This window comes from Enhydra lutris, unplaced genomic scaffold, assembly GCF_002288905.1.
Source record: "Enhydra lutris kenyoni isolate GAN:26980312 unplaced genomic scaffold, ASM228890v2 scaffoldscaffold93, whole genome shotgun sequence".
Lineage (NCBI taxonomy): Eukaryota > Metazoa > Chordata > Mammalia > Carnivora > Mustelidae > Enhydra > Enhydra lutris.
The window spans coordinates 3,013,323-3,038,846 of record NW_019154177.1 but is presented as its reverse complement, the minus strand read 5'-3'; the positions used below and the strand labels follow the sequence as shown (position 1 = coordinate 3,038,846).

Genomic DNA, 25,524 nt, shown 5'->3' with positions numbered 1-25,524 from the left:
GTGGGCCGACTGCGGGACGCCCGGAACTCTGCTCCTGCCACCACCCCTTCTCCCACGCCCTTCAGCTGTTGGACAACCGCGCGCGACCTAAGAACAGCACCAACATGGGCCCCAAAGGCTACGGATCCTAAAGGGGGTCGGTGGCCGAAGGAGAAAGATCTGGACCCTCTGCGGGCTTCCTGATTCGAGACGCTCTCGCTCAGGTCGCAAATGGCGGACGGGGTGATTCATTTCTCCCGTCCCTTCACGGCTGTGAAAGAAGGGTCTTCTCTCCCGCCGTCTCCCCTAACCCCAGTCGAGCTGAGCGCAAAGCTGGCGCCTCCCCCCCCGGTACCCCCGGGCGCCTCCTCCCGGGCGTTCGCGGGCGTCTCCTCAGACCGCCTTCCGGGCGCTCGCGGCCCGCCTCCCACAGCAGTTTCGCTTCTCAGTTCGCGGGCGGCGGGGCCTCGGGCGGCGGCGGGGCCTCGGGCGGCGGCGGCGAGTACGTGGCGGGCGGCGGTGGGGGAGGGTGGTGGGCACGCGCGGCGGGGCAGGGGGCGGAGATGAGCGCGGGGGTGTGGGGGGGAGCGCGAGGGGTCCGTGTGCGGGTGCCCGCGCCGCCGGGACCCTGCCCGCGTTCCCGGCGGCTGTCCGGCTCCTGCGCCCGCGGAGCGCCCGCCGGGCCTGGGGAGCCGTGAGCTGCGCGGTGAGGGAGGGCGCCTGCCCGCCCGCCCCGCACGCTCGGGGCCTCCCGCGGGGAGCGCCGCACCCCGGCGCCGGGGAGCCGGCTGTGGTCCGGGTGAGAAGCCGCCTGCCGGGGAAGGGAGGTCCCCGGAGGAAATCCGCCGTGACTGCGAGGACCGGCCCTGGCTCTCAGATGCCGGCAGCCGCCTCGCAGCCGGAGCGGAAGCCGGGATTTCGTGTCTGGCCCTGTCAGTGCAGAGGCTGCTCCTCGCACCTCGGCGACCCTCCCCGCCAAGGCGCGGGGCTGGGGAGCGGGGGACAGGGCGAGGTTCCCCAAGCCGCTGCCAGCCGCAGTGGGTGCCTCAGGTCAGGCCTCCCTGTCACCCGTCGTCGGGTCCTCGCCGCTGGACACCAAGAGGCCGAGCCCCCGGAACACCCTCGGGCCGTGGCCTCCCCCACACCCTGGCTTCTGCAAACCCCCCACCCCGTTCCCCCGTGCTCCCGTCACCCCGAGAACCACGTCCTGGCCTGGAGGGGAACTGGTCCCCTCCCTCATTCTGCAGGAGCTCTGTTCCCGGGGACAACCCTTCTTTTCCCAACTCTTTCCAGATCTTTCCCTCAGGACTGAGAGGACAACAGCAAAGACACATTGGTTCTTTTCGGTTGCCTCATTTGCTTTCGTTATTGGGGCTCCGTTGAGACATTATTAACCCGGTGTCTTTTGTCCCCCGTGGGGTGGGAGTGGGGGCAGAGAGAGCTGGCAGTGGGGTTCCAGCAGAGTCAAATTTGACGACCTCAGGGGAATCCTTCATGGCCACCCAGTTACTTCAGGGTTGCTCCCAGTCCCGAAGAAACAGTTCTGGTATAAGGATTCTTGATGTTTGTAGAGTAGGAGTTTCACACTCCCTCACTTGAGGTCTGTCTTGCTACAGCTTTGGTGAGGAAGCCTTCCTTGCTCTCTGTCTGGGTCAGTGCTGGGTCTGAGAAAACTGTGCACCCATGGAGTGTTGCATATGGGCCATCGTGGAGCCTCCAGTGGCCCCAGCTGTTAAGCATATGGCTAGCGGGATTGAGAAACCGAGTTTTAAGTTTTATTTAATTTTAATTAATTTAAATATAAGTGGACACATGGGATCGTGACTGCCATTTTCCACAACACAGCCTCATTTTATGTACCATTTTAATCCCAGTCCATCTCATCTCTCTAGAGAGAAGACTCTAGGACCTGTGGAGGCCGGTGGCTTCCCACGCAGTGCATGGCTCGGAGGCTCAGGTGAGGTGTATTTCCATACCTGCGGATTTTCATCCCTGCCTCTAGATCCCATATTGGAACTTGTCAGGAAAAGCCATGGCCTCAGCCACCAAGAAGGTGAAGGAGGAAGCCACGTGTGCCATCTGCCTGTCCCTAATGTCTGAGCCCATGAGCATCAGCTGTGGACACAGCTACTGCAGTCAATGCATCGTCAGCTTCCTTGAGAACCAAGGCCCTGTGGACACATCGTCCAATACATTCCCCTGCCCCCACTGCCGGGCTCCATTTCGGCTGGCCAGCCTCCGGCCCAACAAGCAGCTGGGGAGTCTCATTGAAGCCATCAAGGAGATGGAGCACAAGATGTCATGTGAGGAGCACGGAGAGCACCTCCACCTGTTCTGCGAAGACGAGAGCCAGCTCATCTGCTGGCGCTGTGAGCGGTCACCGCGGCACAAAGGGCACCACACAGCCCTCATCGAGGACGTATGCCAGGACTACAAGGTGAGTGTGTGGGTTGGCAGGTTTTGGCAGGTGCCGCTCCCATGCTGCTCCCTGGGGACCCAGGTTATTTAGCCTATAACCTGAGACGATGATCCTGAAACACAGCTGTCTTCGTGTCACCCTTCATGTCACGTCTTTCGTGATATGAGAAATAGTGTATTGTGGGTTCTCACTGAGTCAAGTCCCGACCGTCCGTCCTGACCTTCAACAGGGGGGTCCCACTCTTGCCCCCCTCCCTTCTTGCTTGCTACGGTGGACGTCTCCCTGCTCCGGATCGCCATGTACTCGGATGCACACCTGCCTGTGTTATTGCTACGCCCCATGTATGTAATTTTAACAGTGGGCGAGACCATATGATGCACTTTGAAAACACAGGAGACAAAGACATACCACCTTTTAGGTATCCTACAGTCCAGCGGGGAAGACAAATCAGTAAAAGAGGCCGCGTGGAATCAGCTGGTTGGGTGGGGAGGAGGATCAACAAGGGGTGGGGAGGGGGTCTGAGCAGCCTTTCTGGAAGTGACTCCTGAAGAGCACGTAACAGTCAACCACAGGTAGAGGCCCGGAGAGAAGAGAGGGTGTTCCGGGCAGAGGAGACCATAGGTCCGAGGTCATAGCCAGGGCCGGGGATGTAGGGAATGCCAGGTGATGGCCTCGGAAAGGAGGTTGGTCCGGAACTGTGGTGTCAACTCAGAGTCTAAATCGTAGAGTGGGCAGAGTGGTGCTGCCCACTGGGGGGCTTTATTTGCAGATTGAAGAATCAGGTTGACGTCGAAAAGGGCATTCTGGCCTTTTACTGAAAGTGAAAGGTGTATCTAGGAGTAAAATTCAGCTTATTCCTGTAAGAAGGGGGAAGGGGTAGTTTCAAGCAAGATTCAGGAAGAGGAGCTAAAGGATTGGAAAATGATTGTTCATGGAGGATGAAGTGGAGGGAGAGGTTCGGGGCAACTCCTGTTTCTCACTCAGAAGCAGTAAAGAAGGCTGGCCTTTGCTCAAGGGAATGAAGAAAGGGTACAGTACTGCTACCTTATTCTCTCCCTGTCCTGCCTAGATTTGAAGAAAATGTCCCCAGTGTGGGGCTCTTTGTTCCTGCCCCTGTGAGGTGGAGGCGGGCTTGTAGTGAGGTTCTGGGTCCCCCGGATAGCAATGGCAATACAGTCTTTGACAAGTCTCATAGAGCCCTTTCTCGAGAGTTCTCAGAATTAACGAGTGTACTCACTGAGTTTACAGAAGACAGGAGCTGATCTTGTAGAATTGATGGCAAGCAGCGATCTAGGTCACTTCAAATTCTTTTCCACGGAAATGTGAAAAACTGTTTTAAAAAATAACCCCAAAACTTGATATAGATACAAAATCATTTTAGATTGGCTTCACGAATTACCACTCTTCAAAGACAGCAGAGCTCCTCTCCTGTGTTAACTGTTCCAGGTAACTTTAGCTGACATCTTGGTCTTCCCTTCCCAACTGAACATAACACATTCAGAGTTCCCTGTGCATCACCCTGGCATTGGTTATGTTTGGTTCAACACATTATTTTATAAAATCTTGTAGATGATGATGAGAAGTTCTGCGTAAAGTGTTTCCCTGGCAAGACCGTAGTGGATATGGCTCAGGCTCTGGGGTAGCAGACGAGGTTGGAACCGCATCTCAGCTCCAGCAGCCACTCAGAACTATCTATGAGGGGGTTACAGCACTCGGGCAAGTTATTTAACCCCTTTCTAAGCCTCAGTTTCTGCTGCACAGAAATGGTGTTAAGAATCCTACCGATTGCTCTGTGCCGCCAAGGGAATCAAATCTGTGATTGCACATACAGCCTTCGGCGTGCTTCCTAAACTACTGTAATGACTCAGTGTGTATTCGGTTATTCTAAGAGTCTTGGAGGGCTGGGGTTCCCCTTAATGTGCCCAATGGAGAGTTACTAATTGAATGAACTTTATTCACCCGATTTTTCCTTCAGGAGAAGCTTCAGAATGCTGTGACAAATTTGAGGCAACTAGAAGAGGAGTGCATAAAACTGAAGTTGTTCACAACAAAGCAGATAAGTGAATGGAATGTAAGAATTTGCATTTATTGTTCTCAAGCTCTTTTCTACCCTAGAGTGCAGGCATGGGGAATGGTTGGCAAAACACAATGATAATTTATTTTTAGTAAACCAGACCAGATGAAACCCCAAAAAGAAACCATTTTTTTAATACCCCTAGTTGTCTACATCTGTGAGAATTTATTTCCGATCCCTTCAACTTTTCAATAGTAATTGGCTAGGATTCCTGATACCTTAGGGGAAGTAGAATTGGTATGCCTATTTTAGTTAGAGCCGTCATTGACCAGGCTTCAAATTTGAAATACCTCAAAGTGCCTTCCTGGTTTGAAGGCCTTAACGTTATTACTTCGGCACACTTACCACAGTGCGGGCCGTGGCTCTCAGCCTTGTAGGTTCAGAAGTCAATCTTTGTGAACATTAAGGAAATAGAATCACTCCAGGTTGAGACTCATAGTCCTCAAGCTCATGAGGTTGGTAAAAGAAGTCTATCTGACTTATAAAGAGGGTCACAACTTTGCAAGAACCTATACACTTCAACTGCAGACTTAGAGTCTCTAAGATGATCCCATGGCTGACTAGTTCCCCATGATCAGAGATGCATTCCTTTATGGAAATATTTATGTAACCCATCAACTTGTAGCCAAATGCCTCAGCCTGGTGGACCATTTTGCCTCTCTCAGGGGTCTCTTCCTTCCTCTGCCCTGATCCTTTGTGTGTGGATGCTAAACTCCCCAAGGATGCTGTCACCTCCCTCATTTCTGGGATCTTGGGCCATGGGTAGGATCTTGATTATAGCTAATATATACAGAAACCCCATCCATAACCCTTCTAGCACATCCTCTCAGTTACCAAAACACTGTCTGAGTTGGGGAAGCACTAGTGGAAATTGTAATTCTCTATCTCCCAAATTTGAAGGCCTGACCCAAAAAGACTTATATCCCTTGGCTTCTATCACTTTTACACGTGAAGATGATTACTTGGACCCTGGACTGGTGGTGAATATTTCTCAGTTAACTATGATAAAAGCCTGCCACCCAGACCTCCCCCTGCTGAAACCATGGACTTCCCTACTAGCCTGTTTTTTTGAGTCCAATCTCCATGATGTTTATTACAAACTGTTGCTTCCAGAAATTCCCTCAGGCTCAGAAATACCTCCTTACCTCCCAAATAAAAATTCAGTTTTTTTCCTCTGTTACTGATAAAGTGTTTGACCTCAGCTCCAGTTCCGTGATTAAATTATCTGGCACTACTGCCCCTCCTTCTTCCTGCATCTTGGCTGAAGAAGAAGGAAATCCGTCAGGTGACTGTCAGAACCATGACAACTCTTCCACATCTCAGTGCTTGCCTCCTAGGCATGACTGGGCGGCAGGCAATCTGTGACATTCTTCCAGCTCCAATGACTGAGAAAACATTCTTCTGTGTGTGTTAAAATACACATAACATAAAATTTTCCATTTTAATCATTTGTAAGCATACAGTTCATTGGTGTTAAGTCCTTTAACTATCACCACTGTCTATGAGTGGGAACTAATAGTGGAAACTGAACTCTGGAACTTTTTCATCATCCCAAGCTAAAACTCTGTACCCAATAAACACTAACTCCCCATTCCTTTCTCTTCTCAACTTCTGGTAACCCTGTTCCACTTTCTGTCTCTACGAATTTGGCTAGCATAGGTAGCCCATATATGTGGAATCATATAATATTTGTCCTTTTGTTTCTGGTTAATTTCACTTAGCATAATGTCTTCAAGATTCATCCACGTCATAGCATAGTCAGAATTTCATTCCTTTTTAAGTCTTCATAGTACGTCACTATCTGTATGCCATATTTTACCAATTCGTTCATCGATGGACGTTTGGCTTGTTTCTACCTTCTGAGCATACTCTCTTGACTCTAGGAGAAGATAGAGATTGAGAAACAAAAAATCCAGTCTGACTTTAAAAATCTTCAGAGCTTCCTACAAGAGGAGGAGAAGTCTCATCTCTGGAAGCTGGAGAAAGAGAAAGAGCAGACTCTGGAGAGACTGAGAGATAACGAGGCCACTCTGGAACAGAAGAGCCAAGAACTCAGGAGTCACATCCTGGAACTAGAGGAGAAATGTCAGAGCTCAGCCCAGAAGTTGCTGCAGGTGGGGCTGTGCCCTCGGGGGAAGGAACTCTTGAGCTATTAAGAGAGGAAGAAGGGGGAGGGAACATAGGCAGATTGGTGAGGCCTGCCTCCCTCACTCAAGTGGCACATGGGCATGGGGAATTGAAAGAAATGTTTCTTTGAGGTATACTTCAGCATTGGGTGGCCTTTGCTAGTCTATAGTGAATCACAAATATCTGTTTCTGTGACTCGGAAAAATATAGCCCTTCTGATGGATATGGTAGGGTCCTTGGCTAAAGGGAATCATGGGGTAACTTTTGCTACCATTTGCCTCTGATCCATGTCCACATAACCCTGACTGTCAAACTGCCTCCCGAAGCATTCCACCGGCTGACTGGTGGGTCATAGAGTGGGACAGCCAACACGAGGGACAGTATTTTCCCTAATTCGCTTGTAGAGCCCTCCACAGCTTTATGGGGCCTTCTTTCAGCTGTATGAAGATCTACCCCATTAAGATAAACTATGCCTGGAGCTATTAGTTCTAGTTCCTTCCAGTAGGATTCAGGTGACACTGTAAATGGGAGATGATAGCATGACTGCTGTACTTCCCTGTGACACCCGCTGCCACCATCTTAGTGGGCCATTCTCAGGGAGCTGTGCACGGATTCACCGCTAAGGACCCTTAGTGATAGGTGGTGTGGGCTCACTCTGAAAGGAATTAGGTTACTGAAAGCAAGTCTTGCCAGAGGAAGCATGGGCAAAGCTCCTAGGCCTCTTCCCGAAGCATCCCACAGGCTGTGATTCCAGACACCATAGCTGCCCACAGATCTCAGCCAGAAAGACAGCAGACTCAGAGACTGGTACACATCCTGCCATGCTGAATATCCCAGACGGCTGGGATGGGAATCGTTCTGTCTGAGTATCCATCAGTATTTGAGGCTAGAGTCAAATGTCTTCACTTCTTTGGAAAGAGCATGTATAGAGAACAGCCCCATGTGCCAAGCCTCATGAAATACTGATGTTTCCACTTACTTTTTGTCTGTGTTTCTCTGTAGGATGTGAAAGATACTTTGCGCAGGTAAGTTCTACATGAGCGCACGAGGGAAGGGGTATGGGTACATAAAGGTGAATGGGCTGTCTCACTGAACAAGTCCTTGGCCTCTGCTTATTCTAGGAGTTGGGCTATGACGTTGGAGAGACCAGACGCCCACTCTCTGGAGCTTCATGCCGTGTGCAGTGTTTCTGAGCTTTATTTTGATGTGAAGAAAATGTTAAGGAGCTATCAAGGTATGTGAAGAAGCCCTAAATGCTATGGATGGAAGGGACCTGAAGTCACAGCCACGTTCACTGCCTGCCCCTGGGCAGCCTCACAGCCAGAGAGGTCATTTAGTGGTTTTCAGTGGCACTGTCTTGCCCTCCCCTTGTTAGCATGCTCTAGTGCTTAGATAGGACACAGCGAACTGGTTATCTGTGCGGACCTTTCGCATTCCTGATCCCCATGTATTAGCTGTGTCACCCCAGGCACATAACTTCCTCAGTTTCCCCAGCTAAAAAATGAAGATACGGACAATCCCTGCTTCATTGGGTTATCATGAAAAGTAAGTGTGTCAACATGTGTCAAGTGCTTAGTGCAGTGTCTGGGATATAGTGTTTGTGGTTAATATTTTAGTCAACTCTCAGAGCAATGTAGGAAAGATCAATGAACATTATGGACTTTGATTCAGATGGTTTCAGGACCTTGACCCAGACAACACAGATGGTAAATATTAGAACCATAATGAAAACTGAAATTTACCAATTCCAAAGCCTGAGCTTCCTGAATCATTGATTCTATTAATCCGTGCTTTCTATATTTCTGCAATATGTTATTTATAATTACAAAATTTAAAAAGCTCCAAAAACTGAAAGCTTTTTAAAATTTGTTTGACTACAAAATCAGACCTAACCTAAAATGATTTGGAGACTGTATTATCTCTTCCAGTGAACAGATTTAATAGCTTAAAACAACACACACATATTATCTCATGAATTTTGTGGGTCAGAAATCTGGGCACAGCTTAGTTGGTCCTTTGTTTAAGGTTTCACAAAGCTGCATATTAAGGTGTTGGCCAGGCTGGGGGGAAGGATTCTCTTCTAAGCTCACCCAGGTTGTTGGCAGAATTCATTTCTTTATTATTATGAGGCATAGGTCCCTGGCTTTTTGTGAGCTTTTGGCTGGAGGCTGCCCTCAGCTTCTATAAGGCTCCCCTCAACCACTTGCACATGGGCTTCTCAACATGGCCAGTTACTTCTTCAAAGTGAGCTCAGGAGAGTGTCTCTGAAGTATGTCTTTTAGAAAGATGGAGTCCCATATAATGAAATAGAATCTTAGGAGTCACATCCCATCATTTTTGCCATATTCTGTTGGTCAGAGGCACTTCACAGGTCCTGCCCACACTCAGTTGGAAGGAATTGCATAAGAGCATGAACAACAGAAGGCAGGGACTCTGGGAAGGCCAAAACAAATCTAACAATACATAAAAAAAAACAAAAACAAAAACAAAAAACCTATTGCTATGATCAAGTGGGATTTATTTCTGGGGTGCAAAGGTGGATCGATATTGGAAAATCAAGAATGTGATACATCACAACAACAGAGAAAGGGTAAAAAACCATATGATCATTTCAATAGATGCAGAAAAAGCATTTGACAAATTATAATATCTATTCATGATAACAACCCTCAACAAATAGGTTTAGAGGGAACATACCTCAACATAATATAGGCCATATATGAAAAACCCATCACTAACATGCTACTCAATGGTGAAAAACAGAACTTTACATCTACAGTCAGGAACAAGACAAGGATGTCCACTCTCCCCACTGTTATTCAACAGATACGGGAAGTAGTAGCCACAGCAATCAAACAAGAGATATAAATAAAAGGCATCCAAATCAATTAAGGAAGAAGACTTAGTGTCATTCTTTGTAGATGACATGATACCTTACATGGAAAACCCTATAGACACCACCAAAAAATTACTAGAACTACTAGAACTAAATTTAGTAAAGATGCAGGATACAAAATCAATATACAGAAATCTGTTGCATTTCTCTACACTAATAATGAAGTAACAGAAAGAGAAATTAAGGAAACAATCCCATTTACAATTGCACCAAAAGTAATAAAATACCTAGGAATAAATTTTAACCAAGGAGGTGAAAAATCTGTACTCTGAAAACGGTAAAACACTGATGAAAGAAATTGAAGACAATACTAACAAATGGAAAGATATTCCAGGCTCATGGATTGGAAGACCAAATGTTGTTAAAATGTCTATAGTACCCAAAACAATCTACAGATTCAAGGCAATCCTTATCAAAATACCAACTGCATTTTTAACAGAGGTAGAACAACACTGACAAAAAATTCTGAGTCCAAAATGCATTTGGCCCCAGGGAGTTCAGATAACGATTATGGACCTGTATTTGTATTCCCCTCAAGTTAGCAATAAACAACAATAAGAACAGCTACAAAACAAAGCAACTCTGTATTTGATCCTGTAAAGAGATTCAGGAAAGGAAAAAACAGGACTCCATGCAAATCACATCCAGATCACTGAGCTGATTCGTCTACTCTTAGCTTTTACAGGATTACAAAATTGTGCAAGTCAATCTCTTTCTAAAACGACTTCATATTTTTACTAGATAATCCCCTTTCTTTTTTAGAACGCTTATTATTAAAACTTTTCTTGTTTCAAAAGTAATACAAATAAATTGTAATCAGTCACACTATATAGATAGATACGAAGAAAAATTCAAGGTTTCTCCTACCCTTCTCCAATACTACTTCTCCAGGTTACAAAAGCTATGTCTTTTTCTGTTTTTTATTTTATTTTATTTTATTTTATTTTATTTTATTTTTTTAACAAACATTTAGTATATAGAATGTCACTTGTTGCTTTCAAAAGCTAATATTCCATGAGTATATCATAATTATATGTAACCATAGCCCTACCATTGGAGCTTCGGGCTGCTTCCAGCACTTGGAGATCACAACATTGCTTCAATAACAGCGTGGGCCACGCAACCTTCCATCCTTGCGTTTTCATACCTGGAGGGCACACATCCAGCCCTGGGCTCGCTGGGCTTGTTAATCCCAGCACACATTACGCGGGCCAGTGTGGCAACATTCAGTCTCACCAGCACCAAGAAAAGCAACTTACAGATACCAGGCACTCTCTCCATGACAGATGAGGAAACCTTCACATATGTTACCTGTTTTATACCACAGTCCTCTCTGTAGGAAGCATTTTCACTTTATAGATGAGGAAGCTAAGACAGAGAGGCAACCGATAAATAGAAAGTCAGGTAGTATCTCTCAGAACACACTCTCTTAATCACTCTGCAGTGTGGCAAAAAAATGAATATGTTGTGTTTTCGAATCCATTGTTTAGTGGCATAGGCGCTGAAGTTTATGTCTCGGTGGTTTTGTTTGATGCTGGTGCACACCATGCCACTGGGAACATTCTTCTCCATGGGTCCTTGTGTTGGGTGAATGCCTTCCTCTGAGGATATACCTTAAATTCAAAATGCTGCTGTGTAGGGGTGCGCATTTAATGTGACTAGATACTGCCGATCTTGAAATTGTGTCAGTTTATATCCTGCCGACAACATAAGAGCGCCGACCGTTTCATATCTCCCTGATTCTTTGCTTATAATTTATAATTTTTGATAATCTGATGGATCTGAAATAGTACCTAATTGTGGACTTAATTTGTGTTCTATGATTTCCCTAGCAAGGCTGAGCCTTTTGTAAGTCCATTAACCTTTTAGCCTTCTTCTGTGATTTACCCATGATTTGCTCTGATTGAAGCATTTTTCTATTGGGTTCTTTCTCTTACTGACTCACGGGAACTTATCATAGCTAGTATCTCTGGTATACATATGACATTTTATATTTTCATTCTATCTTTTGATATATAGGGTTTCAAGACACATTTTCCTTCAAAGACTGTGACTCTTGTTTCCAAAGAGCTCTGTCGTCACCAATGGGCATTGAATTTATCAATGAGTTAGTTGTATTGATAGTATATGTGGTTTCTCTCCATTAATCTGTTTATGTGGTGATTATGATAATTTATTTCCTAATGTTAAACCATAGTTGCAGTCTCAGGAAAAGCTAAATTTTTTTTTTAAAGATTTTATTTATTTATTTGACAGACAGAGATCACAAGTAGGCAGAGAGGCAGGCAGAGAGAGAGAGGAGGAAGCAGGCTCCCTGCTGAGCAGAGAGCCCGATGTGGGGCTCGATCCCAGGACCCTGGGATCATGACCTGAGCCGAAGGCAGAGGCTTTAACCCACTGAGCCACCCAGGCGCCCCTAAATTTTGATATATATATTATATCAGGAAAAGCTAAATTTTGAGATATATATATATATATATATATATATATATGCACACACAGTATATATAACATACAGGTTTGATAGCCAAATATTAATTTGTAATGAAGATCATTGTTGTGCTGCAGTTATGTTGCTCGATAAGGGTTAGTTGCATAGAGCAACTATGCAAATAGACTGTTAAACCAATAGTCCCCGGGCAAACAGGAATCCTGACTTTAGAAAGTAAAGTTTAGCTGTCTCCGCATATACTCTGATAGCATGACTGTGATGGAGTGATGATGGAGACAGTCGCTAGGTATGTCAGGAGAGGCTGCTTACACATCAGACCTCCTCCTGGTTAAATGAGTCATATGCTTTCCTGGTAAGTGTCCCTCTGCAAACACCTTCCTTCCCCATTACTATGACTAATACTCGACCAGCTCTGTTGATGACAATGTTGTATGTTGGCTCCTCACCTTGACTTTTTGACTCTCAGTCTAGTTGGTAATAAAAACATCCCAGTCTTTTCATACAATTAGACACACAAACAGAATATTATATATTTAATAATATATATTAAAACATTTGACATATATAGAGATTTTATTTTTGATATAATATATTCTGTGTGACATATAGTATATAATGATATATATCAGGTGACTATTTAAATAATAATTATATAACAATTATATAATTAATATGTATAATTAATAATATAAGTTACATAATATATTGTAAAATATGTAATATGTATGATAAACATTAAATACATAACATATACATTTATACATATATAAAAAGTAAAGTAGACATGTATAAAATACAATTATACACACATGTAAAGTTTGACTTATTATTTATATTATTTTGTTTAGGATTTTTGTGTCTATGTTTGTAAGTTATAGGGTTCTGTAATTCTCTATTCTTTGAAAGATTTGGTATGAGATTGCCATTATCCCTTGACTGGTAGAATTTCTTTAAAAACTGACAAGGTCCCTTTTTATTTGGTGTATGTGCATGTTTTATTGTTTGTGGGTAAATTTTAAACTCCTTATTATATTTCTTTAACATTAGGTCTGTTCATGTTTTTTTTTTTCTTCTGAATGAATTTTACAAAGAACTGTTTTTCTAGAAAGTTAATCATGTTGATGTTTTCAACTTTCTTAGTAGCATAAAGTTTACCATAAATTCTAATTTTTAAATTTCTATATTCACTCCAATTTTGTCTTTTTTTCTCCTTTGATAAATCTTTTTAGAGGTATGTCTATTGTATTAGTCTTTTCATGAAAGCTACTATTGGCTTTTCCTTCTCCATTGCATTCTTATTTTCCTTCATTTCATTGGTTTATTATTTAAACTTTATTTTCCTTTTTTAAAAAAGTTCTCTTTGGGTCTCTGTTCTTTTTTTTTTTTTTTAAGATTATTTATTTTTTTATTTAGACAGCACCTGAGCAGGGGGAAGGGCAATGGGAGAGGGAGAGAGAGCCTCTCAAGCAGCCTTCCCACTGAACACGGAGACCCATGTGGAGCTCGATCTCATAACCCTGAAATCATGACCTGAGCCTAAATCAAGAGTTGGATGCTCAACCTGCTGAGCCACCCAGGAGCCCCATTCTCTGTTCTTTACCTATTTTAACCTGCATAGTTAGCTCCTTCATTTCCAGCTTTTTTTCTTTTTCTAAAATAAGTACTTAAAGATTATCAATTTTCTGGAAAATTCCACCTTAGCTTCATTGTATAATTTTTTAATATGTAGCATTTTATTATTGCTCAAGTCTGTATATTATCATATTATGATTTAGAAGCATTTAAATTTCCTAATATTGAGAAGATTTTTTTTATTGATCTTTTTTAGTTGATTTCTAACCTAATTGTGTTGAGGTGAGAGAAGATGATCTGTGCAGTATAGAGTCACTGGAATTTGTTCAGACTCGCTTTCTGACTAGTCTTTACTCAGTTAGTACATATTCCATCTATACTGGAGAAAAGCGCATATTCTCTGTTTATTAATTGCTGAGCTTTATATGTATTTATTAGATTGGGCTTGTTGGGTTGTTCAGATCTTCTGTATCTTTCCTTTTTTGCCTGCTTGATCTATCAATTATGGAGAAAAAGAATGTTAAAATACCTCATGATGGTTGTAGAATTGTCAGTTTCTCCTTATAATTCCATAATTTTTACTTAGCATATTTTGAGACTACATTATCAGTGCATGCTTGCTTGGAATTAGGATATCTTCCTAGTGAATTAATGTATTTTTCTCTGCTGGGTAACCCTTTTCATCCTTGATAATACTTTGACTTAATATCATTTGATATAATTATATAACTGTTACAGCTATATAACTATATTATCCATCCTTTAACTGTCAACCTTCCTATGTCTTTTTGTTGTATGTGTCACTTATAAGCAATCTAAGGTAAAAAATTTTTAAAAAATTTTTAATTAACATATAATGTATTATTAGCCCCAGGGGTACAGGTCTGTGAATCACCAGGTTTACACACTTCATAGCACTCACCCTAGCACATACCCTCCCCAATGTCCATAACCCAACCACCCTCTCCCAACCCCTCTCCCCCCAGCAACCCTCAGTTTGTTTATGAGATTGAGTCTCTTATGGTTTTTCTCCCTCCCGATCCCATCTTGTTTCATTTATTCTTTTCCTACTCCCCAACCCCCCAACGTTGCATCTCCACTTCCTGAGGTAAAATTTTAAAAATCCAATTGATATCTTCACCTTCAAGTGGTATTGCCAACCTGTAAGCATTTTAATTTCTTAACTTGGGTTTTCCTGTATCATTAAGAGAATATCAATTGAAACCTCAAATTTTTTTGAATCAGGCTCATGATAAGAACTGATCAGATAGCATTTAATAAAGGAATTACCTACAGAGGTGAAGACTGGGGTCATTACCAAGGAACAGTGAAGCAGCCAGGGCTAGGCATAGGAACCGAACCATCACATCCCTGGAGCCCTCAGGAGCAGGTGGAGGACACTGTAATTGCAGGAGAGTGTGACCAGAGGCAGAGGAAGGCAGACCCTCCAAGTGATAGGCAGTAGGGAGGGACTTGGGACTCTTAACTTTGCCTCTTTTTGCCCTGTGGTCTCCTCTAGTACTTCCTTTGGCTTTGGAGAGGACAGTAACCACGTCAACTCTGGTTAGTTCTTTTCCTTGACTCCTCTGAGTGACTAAGATGGTGACGCTTATGAAGATGATATTCTTATCATTACCACTGACTGGGCACTTACTATAATTCAGGAATTTTACTCAGCACTGAGCGTACATGATCTCATTCAGTTCTCCCACTATTCTTTGTGCCAGATACGATAATTTCTACTTCCTATCTAACAAAACTGAGTCTTAGGGAGTGACTTGTCTAAGCTGTCAGGGCTAGTAAGAGACAATGCTTGGATCTGAGGACAGGCTGGTTTTATTTAAATTAAACTGTGCTCCTGACAACAAAAAATTATCTATTTATCTACTTACTTATTTATTGTTTTCAGTCAATGTGACTCTGGATCCAGATACAGCTCATCGGGAGCTCATTCTGTCTGAGGATCGGAGACAAGTGACCCGTGGATGCCCCCAGGAGAATCTGGACAATTCTTCTAAGAGATTTAGTATCTTACCCTGTATTTTGGGCTGTGAAGGCTTCACTTCAGGAAAACATTACTTTGAAGTGGATGTGGGAGAAGGAACTGGGTGGGACTTAGGAGTCTGTCTGGATAGTGTTCACAGGGACATTGGTTTGATGCAGAAGCCTCAGTCTGGATTCTGGGCCATTAGACTGTGCAAAAAGAAAGGCTACTTAGCACTTACCTATCCCATAACTTCCCTTTCTCTGGCAGAGCAGCCTCTGGTTGTGGGGATTTTTCTGGACTGTGATGTCGGACTTGTATCCTTTTACAACATGACCACTGGATCCCACATCTTTACCTTCCCAAAGGCCTCCTTCTCTGATACTGTCCGGCCCTATTTCCGGGTTTATCAACATTCTCCTTTGTTCCTGCCTCCCCCAGACGAGTAAGGAAAGAATTAAAATCTCCTTCTTGGTTTAACTAGCATAGAAAATATAATGTCAATCCTGTGGGGGCAGAAATCTGGTCTGTTTTCTTCACTTCTTGTATTCAGAACAGTGCTGGGCTTTTAGTGGCTACATAATAAATCTTCTTTGAATGAATGGATAGAACAATGGCAAAAATACCACAGATGGTCAGCCTGAGCTGGGGAAGCCAGATAATAGCAATGATCATGCATTGTCTTCTCCACCCCTCCAAGCCCCTCAGTGGGTTCAGAGCTTTGATTTCCAAGAGTTTTTGGGTGACCTGCAGGGTGACCCGGAGATCAGGATGTCTGAGTTCTCCCAGTTTGTTCGATGCCATAGGAACTCATGGGTGGGGGGTGAGGGAAATTGCGGTTGTCTCTACCAGCTGTGAGAAAAAGCAGGAGAGCCAACACAGTGACTCTTCCAACCTCTGGCATAGCTCCGATGATGCAGTGAGGACAGATGCCTTCCAGATCTGGTGAGCTCTGCCTATTGCAATAACACGTCACATGTGAAAGAGGAGTTGAAATTGGCTTACAGGGGTATGTTTCAAATGGGAAGGAAATTCAGAATAATAACAGATTTTCTTGGGGGACTCGGTACTGGAAAAGAAGTTGATATTTTCCAGACTGTGCCAAGCCAACTATCTTGAAATAGTTTAAGATCTCAGCAAATAGTTACCGTTGGCATGATTGTTGGCAGACTTTGTTATGAGTCTTCTATGATCAAATAGACCTTAGCTCTAGCTGGGTCAATTTTGAAGAGAACATTCCATGTTCAACCTAAATTATCATGGCTGAGTTGACTAATGGCAAGATCATGGTAAAGTCAGCCAAGCCACAAACAACGTAAATGATTGAGGTGTGATGGCTGGGTCTTTAGAAGCTGTCCTAGATTCTACAGATGGTGGAAGTGTGGCTAACAGGAAGCTGGTAAATTTGTGGAGGTGCCATACCAGCCCTGGATTCTATGGATTTCCTGGACTTTCTACATTTTCTGGACTGTCGACATGGGAGAGATATGAACTTGCTTCAGCCACTATCATTTTGGGTTTTCTGTTCAATGGAAACTAATCCAATCTTCCAGGACACAGTGAGTTGCTATTCCTTAAAAAAAAAAAAAAAAAAAAAAAAAAAGTAGCCATAAAATCATCTACTCCTTATTTGTTTTGTTTCCATGTATTTAACTGGCGTTCTGTAACTTGCTGAACTTTATTTGTATGTATGGGTTTGTTTAGATTTTCATTTCTTCTTGAATCAGTCAGGTCATTCAGTTTCGTTTAAAAAGCAATTTATCAAAGTTTTCAAATGTATTTGCACATAATTCTTCAAATTGCTCTCAAAACTAATATTTCCTGTCTATGTTCTTTCAGACTTCCATTTTATTTCCTGTTTTCTTTTTTAAAAAACCTCTATTACAGTAGCTAATGTTTGTCTAATATAGTAGCATTTCTTCCTGTTAAGGACTAGCAGAACTTATCTTTTGTTCTATAACTAGCTTGCACTCAAGTTTCTCATTGTATCTTAATTTTCCTTATGATTTACAAAGGTTTATTTTGTTAATAAAAAACATTTTTTTTTAGTTGAATGTTTATCATCATTCTTTCTTGCTTAGCGAACTAAGTGTTTAACGGTATGGACTTTTCTCTGAGCAGGGTTCTAGGTTCTAGGCCCTGCCAACATTAGGAGGACACTCCTCACTGGGCAAGACCACATTCCAAGATGTAGGGTGGAGAAAGGGACATAGATGTAGAGCAAAGGGCCTGCGGGCAACAGCTAATTTTTATGTAGCTTCTGAAAACCTACCATATGGCTTCCTGCTAGCATTGCATTAGCAAGAACCAATGGGCAGAGGCTGCGTGCGGTAGCCCATACGTACTTAGCCAGAAAAGAAGAGGGCCCCCCAGTGCCCCTTCTTTAGACCTTCTAGACATCCTCTCCTACTGCAGTTGCATGCAAGGTCAGTTATGTGTGGTGTCTGTGGTCCTGCAGGGACAGGGCACAGCAGAAAGGAGAGACAGCAATTGAGGGAGCCAGAGGAATACAACTGAGCAACCCACCCAGAGTCTGTGCACCTGAACTCACCGTGGCCCAGAAGGCGAACGCTGGCCTCACAGGCCTTGCCTTCCTGAATGAGTCATCTACTTTTCCTGCCTCTCACCTTCTGTACATCGTGGTCTTCTCTTTGGTCCTGGACAAGGCCAAGGTTGTTTCGGCCCCAGGGCTTTTGAGCATGCTGTGTTTTAGGTTCAGAGCAGCCTTTAAGCATCTGTTTTTTCTGAAGCTGGGTGAGCTCATTCTGGTCACCAGCTGTGCAGACAAGAGGTGGGTGGCGATTCACATCCCAGGAGGGAATCATCAGCCAAGGAGGGAATGGGGTGGATGGATAGAGTCTCCAACCAAATGACCTGCAGAGGAACAATTCTGGTATGACTTCTACATGTTGCCTCAAACGACATCCAGTGAAATGGAACTGACGTGTTTGCAGCAGTAATCGGGTCAGGTCCACCTTCCCTGTCCCAGCACGCCTGCCCTGGGGGCCCATCCTAGCAACCACCTGCACCCCCTTCCCGGTCTCAGCTCAGCTTTTCAGAGAGAGCAAGCACCACCACCTCCCTCTCTCTTGGCCTCTTTCTGTAAATAATACAGAAATAGATACAGATACCAAATGATTAAACTCACAGATATTTATTGTGGAATACTGTAAACTACAGTAAATTATACTCCCAGTTCTAAGGAACAAACACTCCCACCATGGCGGTAAACCACCTTCCTCATATGTTAGCTCTTGTTTTTCTCAGTGCTAGCTCCTCCCCATGACATTAAAAATTATTTTAATATGTGGTTTTAAATAACTGTAGCAATCTCATAGTCACATATCCTTTTGGGTTGTTTCTTGCAAATACAAGTAACGTTCAAATGAACATCATTGTATGTAATTATGTCTTCAGCTCTCTTGTTTTTCCTCAGCGTGGGTTGCCTGAGTCACAGTATATAAACATTTGGTTCAAAGACTTGATATAATTCTTTTTTTTTTTAAGATTTATTTATTTATTTATTTGACAGAGAGAGAGATCACAAGCAGGCAGAGAGGCAGGCAGAGAGATAGGGGAAGCAGGCCTCCGCTAAGCAGAGAGCCCGATGTGGGGCTCGATCCCAGGACCCTGAGATCACGACCTGAGTCAAGGCAGTGGATTAACCCACGAGCCACCCACGTGCCCCAAAAGACTTGATATATTCTTGCCCCCTCTTTTCCCCTTCCTCCACTTCCTCTATCCGCTCTTCTGTTCCTATAGCTCTGGCCATCATTGGCTGACCCCTGTAGGAGCTGGGAACCTTGGGGGGCTTTTATAACATGGAAACCATGGGCTGGAGGTCAGATGGGAGAACCTGTCCCAGGAGATGGGGAATGGAGAATGTTGCAGTTTGGAGATGAAAACAGCACTGGAAGGAGATCACTTCATTAATGTTTCCTCGTGTAAGAAAGGGAGAGATACAGAATTTTTTAAAATTAGGGCACTGAAGGGGCAAGGGACAAGAAGCTGGATGCATCTGGGATTTTACTTTGTAAACAACACCTGTCACTGTTGTAAAAGACTAATTCAAGGGGCGCCTGGGTGGCTCAGTGGGTTAAGCCTTGCCTTCGGCTCAGGTCATGATCTCAGGGTCCTGGGATCGAGCCCTGAGTCGGGCTCTTTGCTTGGCGGGGAGCCTGTTTTCCCCTCTCTCTCTGCCTGCCTCTCTGCCTGCTTGTGATCTCTGTCTCTCTGTCAAATAAATAAATAAAATCTTTAAAAAACAAAAACAACCAAAAAAGAGACTAATTCAAGGCTATCCGCTGAATGTGTGTCAATTTCTGCATGAAACCGCTCCAAAACTTTGTTGCTTAACCCTGCTATCAGTTATTAGACTCACAATGCTGTAGGTCAGCTGGTCAGGGCTGTATGTGGCTGAACCCTATTGTGCCTTCTCGTGTGTCCACAACAACTGGAGAATCAGCTGGCCCTAGGAGATCTGGCGTGGCCTCAGCCCAAGTCTGGGGGTTGGCAGGCTGCTGCCTGGAGCGCCTCCTCCTGTTAGCAGGCGAGCTTAGCCTCTTTCCCATGGTTGTTCAGGGCTGTAAGAGAACCAAAAGGGGGACAAGTTGCAAAGCACCCGGCTCTTTTGAGGCATCTGCTTAGGTTACATTTGTTAAATGACTTGGCCAAGCCCAGATCTAAGGGACAGAGAAATACATTCACTTCTTGATGGGAGAAGCAGCAAAGTCACAAAAGCAAAAGTGTACAAACAGAAACAGGATGAGATGAATTCAGGGCAATTTTTGCAATCTATCATTAGAAACGTATTGCTTAAAGTCTCTACATCTAAACTAAGGGAGGGATAGAGATTCAGAGACACTCTGAGTCCTTGGCCCGTAGCAGATTCAGTCCCAGTTTCTCCCCAGAGACAAGGTCTACTGGAACTCCTGGTAACATCAGTAGTTCCACTCTTTGGCCACACAAACAGCCACATCCCCTGGGACTCAGAACTGATCCTCACACCCGCTCTCTAAACTTTGCCTCTCATGCTCTTCTATATGGCTAGATGCTTCTCTGATTTGTCCTGCAGAACCGACCTCCTGCGCTTGCAGGTTCACAGGCAGGCCAAGACATGCCCGAGACTCGTGCTGTGTGAATAACCCTGGGAGCCTGGTTACTTAGAGTTTATGAGCTGGCCTCCAGGTCAGAACTGGCCCTTCTGTTCCAAACACCAAGAGCTACAAATCTTGTCTCAAGTCCCCTCCTGCTCCAGGGGGGCTGGCTCCCCAGGGTGGCATCCAGGAGTGGGGGCACACACACAGCCCGGGCTCCTTGATGACACAGAAATGTGAGAACACGGAAAGGCAGCTCGCTCCAAATTACACGTAGGTGAACAAATGTTTAATTTCAAACCCTGTTATGTGCTCTTCAAATCTGGCCCTTATGGGGACGGTGAGTCGGAAGTCTTGACCGACGGGAGGATGCTCTGCCCAGGCCTCCCAGTCAGGACTGCAGCCCGGCCGTCTCCACCCGGCTTCCCCGGCAGATGCGGCAGGATGTGTAAGGACCTGATCTGATGTAACTCTGCCTTATTCTCATTTATTTGCCTACTGTTAACCTCCTATCTGTGTAGATTCCTCTGCTCTTCTGTTTCTATAGCTTTCTGTAATAATGATAAAGTTTTCTTTCCTTTTTGAAACTGAAACACTGCTGTTGTGAATCTCTGGTTCAGAACACATGCCCACCCGTAACACCAGCCTTGAGTGGCGTCTGTACTGGTTCTCTGGGACTCCCAGGGAAAGAAAAGAATTACCAGCAGCTGAATTGGAAGTGCAGGAAACACCTTGGGCCCTTCACCCCAAATTCTCTTCTTCACCAGGAATAAGGCAGACAGAGATTTGATGTTCAGGAAGGCGTTTGATTAGCATGTTAATGAGCATGTGGCCAAGAGAATCTGCTACACTCCTCGAGCTTCTACTGAATTTCTCTGGTCAAGTAAAAGTGATCCAACCTGTTCTATTCTTGGAATCGGGTGTTTCCTCACTCCAGGCCAGAGGCATGGCCTGCGGTCTTCAGAGCTCATTTCCGTCCCCTCTGCCCTGCATCTCAGCCATCTGACTCTCTGTGTTTCTTTTCTCCAATGCCTAATCTCTCTGAGGAAGGGACTGTTTTTTTTTTTTTTTTTTTTTTTTCCCTTTTACATCTTGGTGCCCATCCAAGAGCCTGCTTTAGTTTCTTGGACACCTGGATCCATTAAAGGCGGTAAGTGAAGTTTAAATGCTCAACTTTCTATGGTACAGCCAGATCTATGTCTGATTTCTGATTTAATTTACAAGTGGGTGACACCAGCCTTCTGGGTTCTGTTTCCTTAAGGGTAATGCTGGAGCAATAATCAGGTATAAAGCAACAGGTATGTAACACAATAAATGGGCCTCTTTTGTTAATTGATGTGACAACTGCAAAGCACTTTCTCTGACATGACCTGCTAAAGAGGACTTCTTGGGCCGCCCTCGCGTAATCTTTGTGGGATCCTGGGTAACTTAATCCCTTCTCTGGGCCTCCTACCCTCCAGAAAAATATTAACCCGATTTCAGTGATGACAACGAAAAAACATTCACTACTGTGTGGGACTTGGCCCAGATCAGGTGGTTCTTAACTTTTGCAGCCCACTGTGGTTATCTGGAGAGCTTTTTAGGAATACACCAAAGCCGGCCTGTCCCCAGGCAAATTAAAAGGGGATGTGAGCGAGGGGAGCCCAGGCACAGAGTTGACATCTTGAACTTCGGCAGTGACACTAAAGGGACCTCTCCCCCAGAGGTATCACTTCTTTGGACTTACCCAGGTCCCCTTTCCCCATGAGCCTCAAGGAGGGCGGGGCACCCCCTTCTCTCCTGAGGCGGGTCCTGGGGGCCTTCAAGGTCCCACCCTCACCGGAGCATCTCCACTCGGTCCTGGGCGGCAGGCAAGCCCCCGAAGGGTGTGTGCCCCCAGCGGCTGCAGGGCCGTGGGACTCCCCGCTTCCACGCCGGGGAGCCTCTGCGCAGACTCCACCACCGACCGGAGTAGGGGTGATGGGTGGGGGGAGACCTCACTAGACCGGATCCGGCGTCAGCATCCACGGAGCGCCCCCGCCCCTCCAAGCCCAGCCCGGGCGTCGGGAAGTGTCCTGGCGCCTCCGGCCGCAGGAGGTCCGCCCCCAGCGCGGCCCCGCCCCCCAGCACCGGCTCCGCCCCCTCCGGCCTTCAAATGCTGCGCATGCGCCGTCGCCCCGGCTCGTGTTTCGGCGTCTCGGATCAGTTGTCTGAGGCTTTCGCTCTGAGCCGGCGTCCTCCCACCTGCCAGGTCGGAACCCTAGGGAGCCCGGCTGCTCCCCGCCGAGGTTTTTCTCGTTACTAAGATGGGAAGCCCTGGCAAAGGAGCTGGTCCTGGTGGACTCCTCAGGGGATAAAGATGTAGACCCCTCGTCTGAGTCGGCAGGAAAGAGGTGAGTCCCGTAGAGACCCCCCGCGGAGTGGGTGGTCTGGGAACCGCCGACCGCTCCTGGCCTTGTGCTTGTGGGGTGTAGCCGCTGGGCTTTCCTCAGAGGCTTCAAAGGGAAAAATACCAAAAAAAAAAAAAAAAAAAAAAAAAAAAGTAATGGAAGCCTGCATATCCAACTCCCAGATCTTTAAACGTTCACATCTGACTGTGTTTGCTCCAAATTGTGGTGGGAGAAATCCAAGGGGACAAGCTGGAGGAAGAACTCACCGCTTATCCCTCTGAGAGTCAGCAGTGCTTCTGAAGATGGTGTGTCGTCTTCCAGAACCCGTTTTGATTACAAATATTAAAAGGTACTTTCCAAAATACTAGATGCAGTAAGGTGTCATTTAAATGGATTTTTAAGGACGGACGTCAGGTGCTGTCTTGCTGCACTGCCCATTTATGTCTTGCCTTTTGTCACTTGGTTTTTACCCCGCGGGATATTGGTTTTTGTTATCTGTGTGGATACATGCCGTAGCGTCCATTCCATTGGAAGAATAAATCGTAATTAATGCCTTTGTTCCTGGTGGTGAACATCTGGGGATATTGGTGGAGAGCTGGCCGGCTCTGAGGCTGTGATCTGCTGCGGTCTCGAAGACCCTTCTTTGCTGCTGTGTTTCTAACTCAGCTGAATCCTAACGAGAACAGCGCACCCCTCCACAGAGTGCATATTTTTTCACCCTGTCAGCGCACCCCTCCACAGTGTGCATACTTTTTTACCCTCACAGTGAAAGACTCCCAAATTCCAGTAGTTACTAAGTGGTACCAGATACCCCTCCTAGTGACTTCAGCGTGTAGAATCCTGCATCAGTGCCTGAGAGGGGTTTTTTGGTTTCGGTTTTGTTTTTGTTTTTTTCCCCATGTCCCAGTGTTTATGTCCTATGAACTTGTCTGTGCTTGCTTTTATCTAGCTTTCTAATTTATGCCAGGCAAATAGGGAGTAAAGTGAACTCTCATTGTTTTATTTGTCCATTTGGGGAGCTGAGTTGTACATCTCTTTAAATGATTGTTAGCATTGCAGTTTTCTGCCTACTGCCTGATGATATCCTTTGTTGATTTTACTACTGAGTCAGTTACCTTTTTTGTTGCTTTTTCAGATGTTGATATAGTTTACCTATTAATTTTTTGTGGGTTTTTGATATTTCAAGTATCTCCTCACAAATGAGGTAACTTTGTCATAGATCCTTAATTGAACAGAAAACCTTAATTCTAACATAATCAAAATTGTTAGTTTAATTATGACTTGTGCCTATAGGATTTACTTGAAGTTCTCTTTTATTGACTTATTTATGTATTTACAAGCTTTGGAGTTTACCTTATGCTCTTAGGCATTTAATTCATTTAGATTCCACCTTTGCAGGCGATGGAGAGGGTTGGGATGCAGTTTAATTTTCGTCATTCATTGACCTAGTTTTCAGGGCACCAACTACAAACGATCTGTTCTTTCCCCGTGGACATGCTCTGCTCGTTTTCATGTTCCATCCCTGGATCTACCCATGCCAGTCTCGAGCTCTTGATTATATTCCAGTGTCTTGTTTTTTTCCTCTCTTGCAAATAATGCCGCACCTTACATTGTAGTTCAGATCTGTGTGCGTACGTACAAGAATTTTTCCAGGGTATATACCAAGAGAGAAAATTGGTGACTGTTAGGGAGTGCACACTTTAATGGGACTCCAGACTGCTGGGTTGACATCCTTTTTTTTTTTTTTCCCTATGTTCCTGCCCCGAGGGTTTGAAATGGTATCTCACTGTTGTTTGAATTTGCATTTCCTTGCTTTTTGCTAGTTATTGGTCATTTTGTAGTTTCCTCTTCTGCTAGTTATCTGTTCAGTATTCTTCTGGGTTGTTTTTCTTCACTGATTGATATTTAAAAGGTTTGTGTGAATTTTGGATTCTGATTCTTAGTGATGTAACAGATAGTGTCTACAAGTATATTGTTTATCCCTTAATTGTGATTAGAATGGATCTTGTTAGATAGAAAATGTTAATTTTGGATTGTTCAAGTTGAATACTATATTCCTTAAACGTTTTTGGCTTTGTATCTGATTTTAAGGAATTCTGCCCTTCTCTGAGGTCATAAATACCTTCCTTATTTTCTTCTAAAATTTTAAAAGATTTTGTTTTCTAGTCTGTGTCTTTGCTAGATCTGGAACTTTTTGTGAGGGGTAGAACTATAATTTTCTTTAGATTCTGTATGAAAGCCAATCGCTCAATCTGAGTGGTCAGCCTTTCTGCCCCCCACTTTTAGTATTGCTGCTCCTGTATGGTCTGTGTTGGCACTGTTTCTAGGCTTTCTCTTCTATTGTACTCATTTCCTCTTCTGAAGCAGGGCTCTCCTCTGTTGGGGAAATAAAATAGTTCTGCCAACAAAAGACCCGTCTGATCCCCATAACCATGCCATCAATAGGGAAGGCCGAAGTGGTGTGTCAGAGATTGGACATACTCTGTGACATGGCCGGGGGCCTTCAGCTGCTGGAGTGCTTATACCCCAGTTGTCCACCTACTTAGCAGGAGCCGC

The 25,524-nt window shown here is 44.7% G+C and overlaps 2 protein-coding genes across 3 annotated transcripts in view; both read left to right on the top strand.

Annotated features, from left to right (window-relative positions):
• LOC111138542 (histone H2B type 1-A) overlaps nt 1-25,524 on the top strand; it is a 364,628-nt gene that overhangs the window by 178,182 nt on the left and 160,922 nt on the right. The gene's annotated exons all lie outside the window — the stretch shown is intronic.
• LOC111162583 (tripartite motif containing 38) lies at nt 463-17,100 on the top strand. Its single transcript, XM_022527086.1, has 7 exons — nt 463-481; nt 1,872-2,416; nt 4,374-4,469; nt 6,356-6,586; nt 7,602-7,624; nt 7,721-7,833; nt 15,429-17,100. Exons 2-7 carry the CDS (start codon nt 2,012-2,014, stop codon nt 15,950-15,952), a joined length of 1,392 nt encoding a protein of 463 aa, XP_022382794.1. The 5' UTR covers nt 463-481; nt 1,872-2,011; the 3' UTR covers nt 15,953-17,100.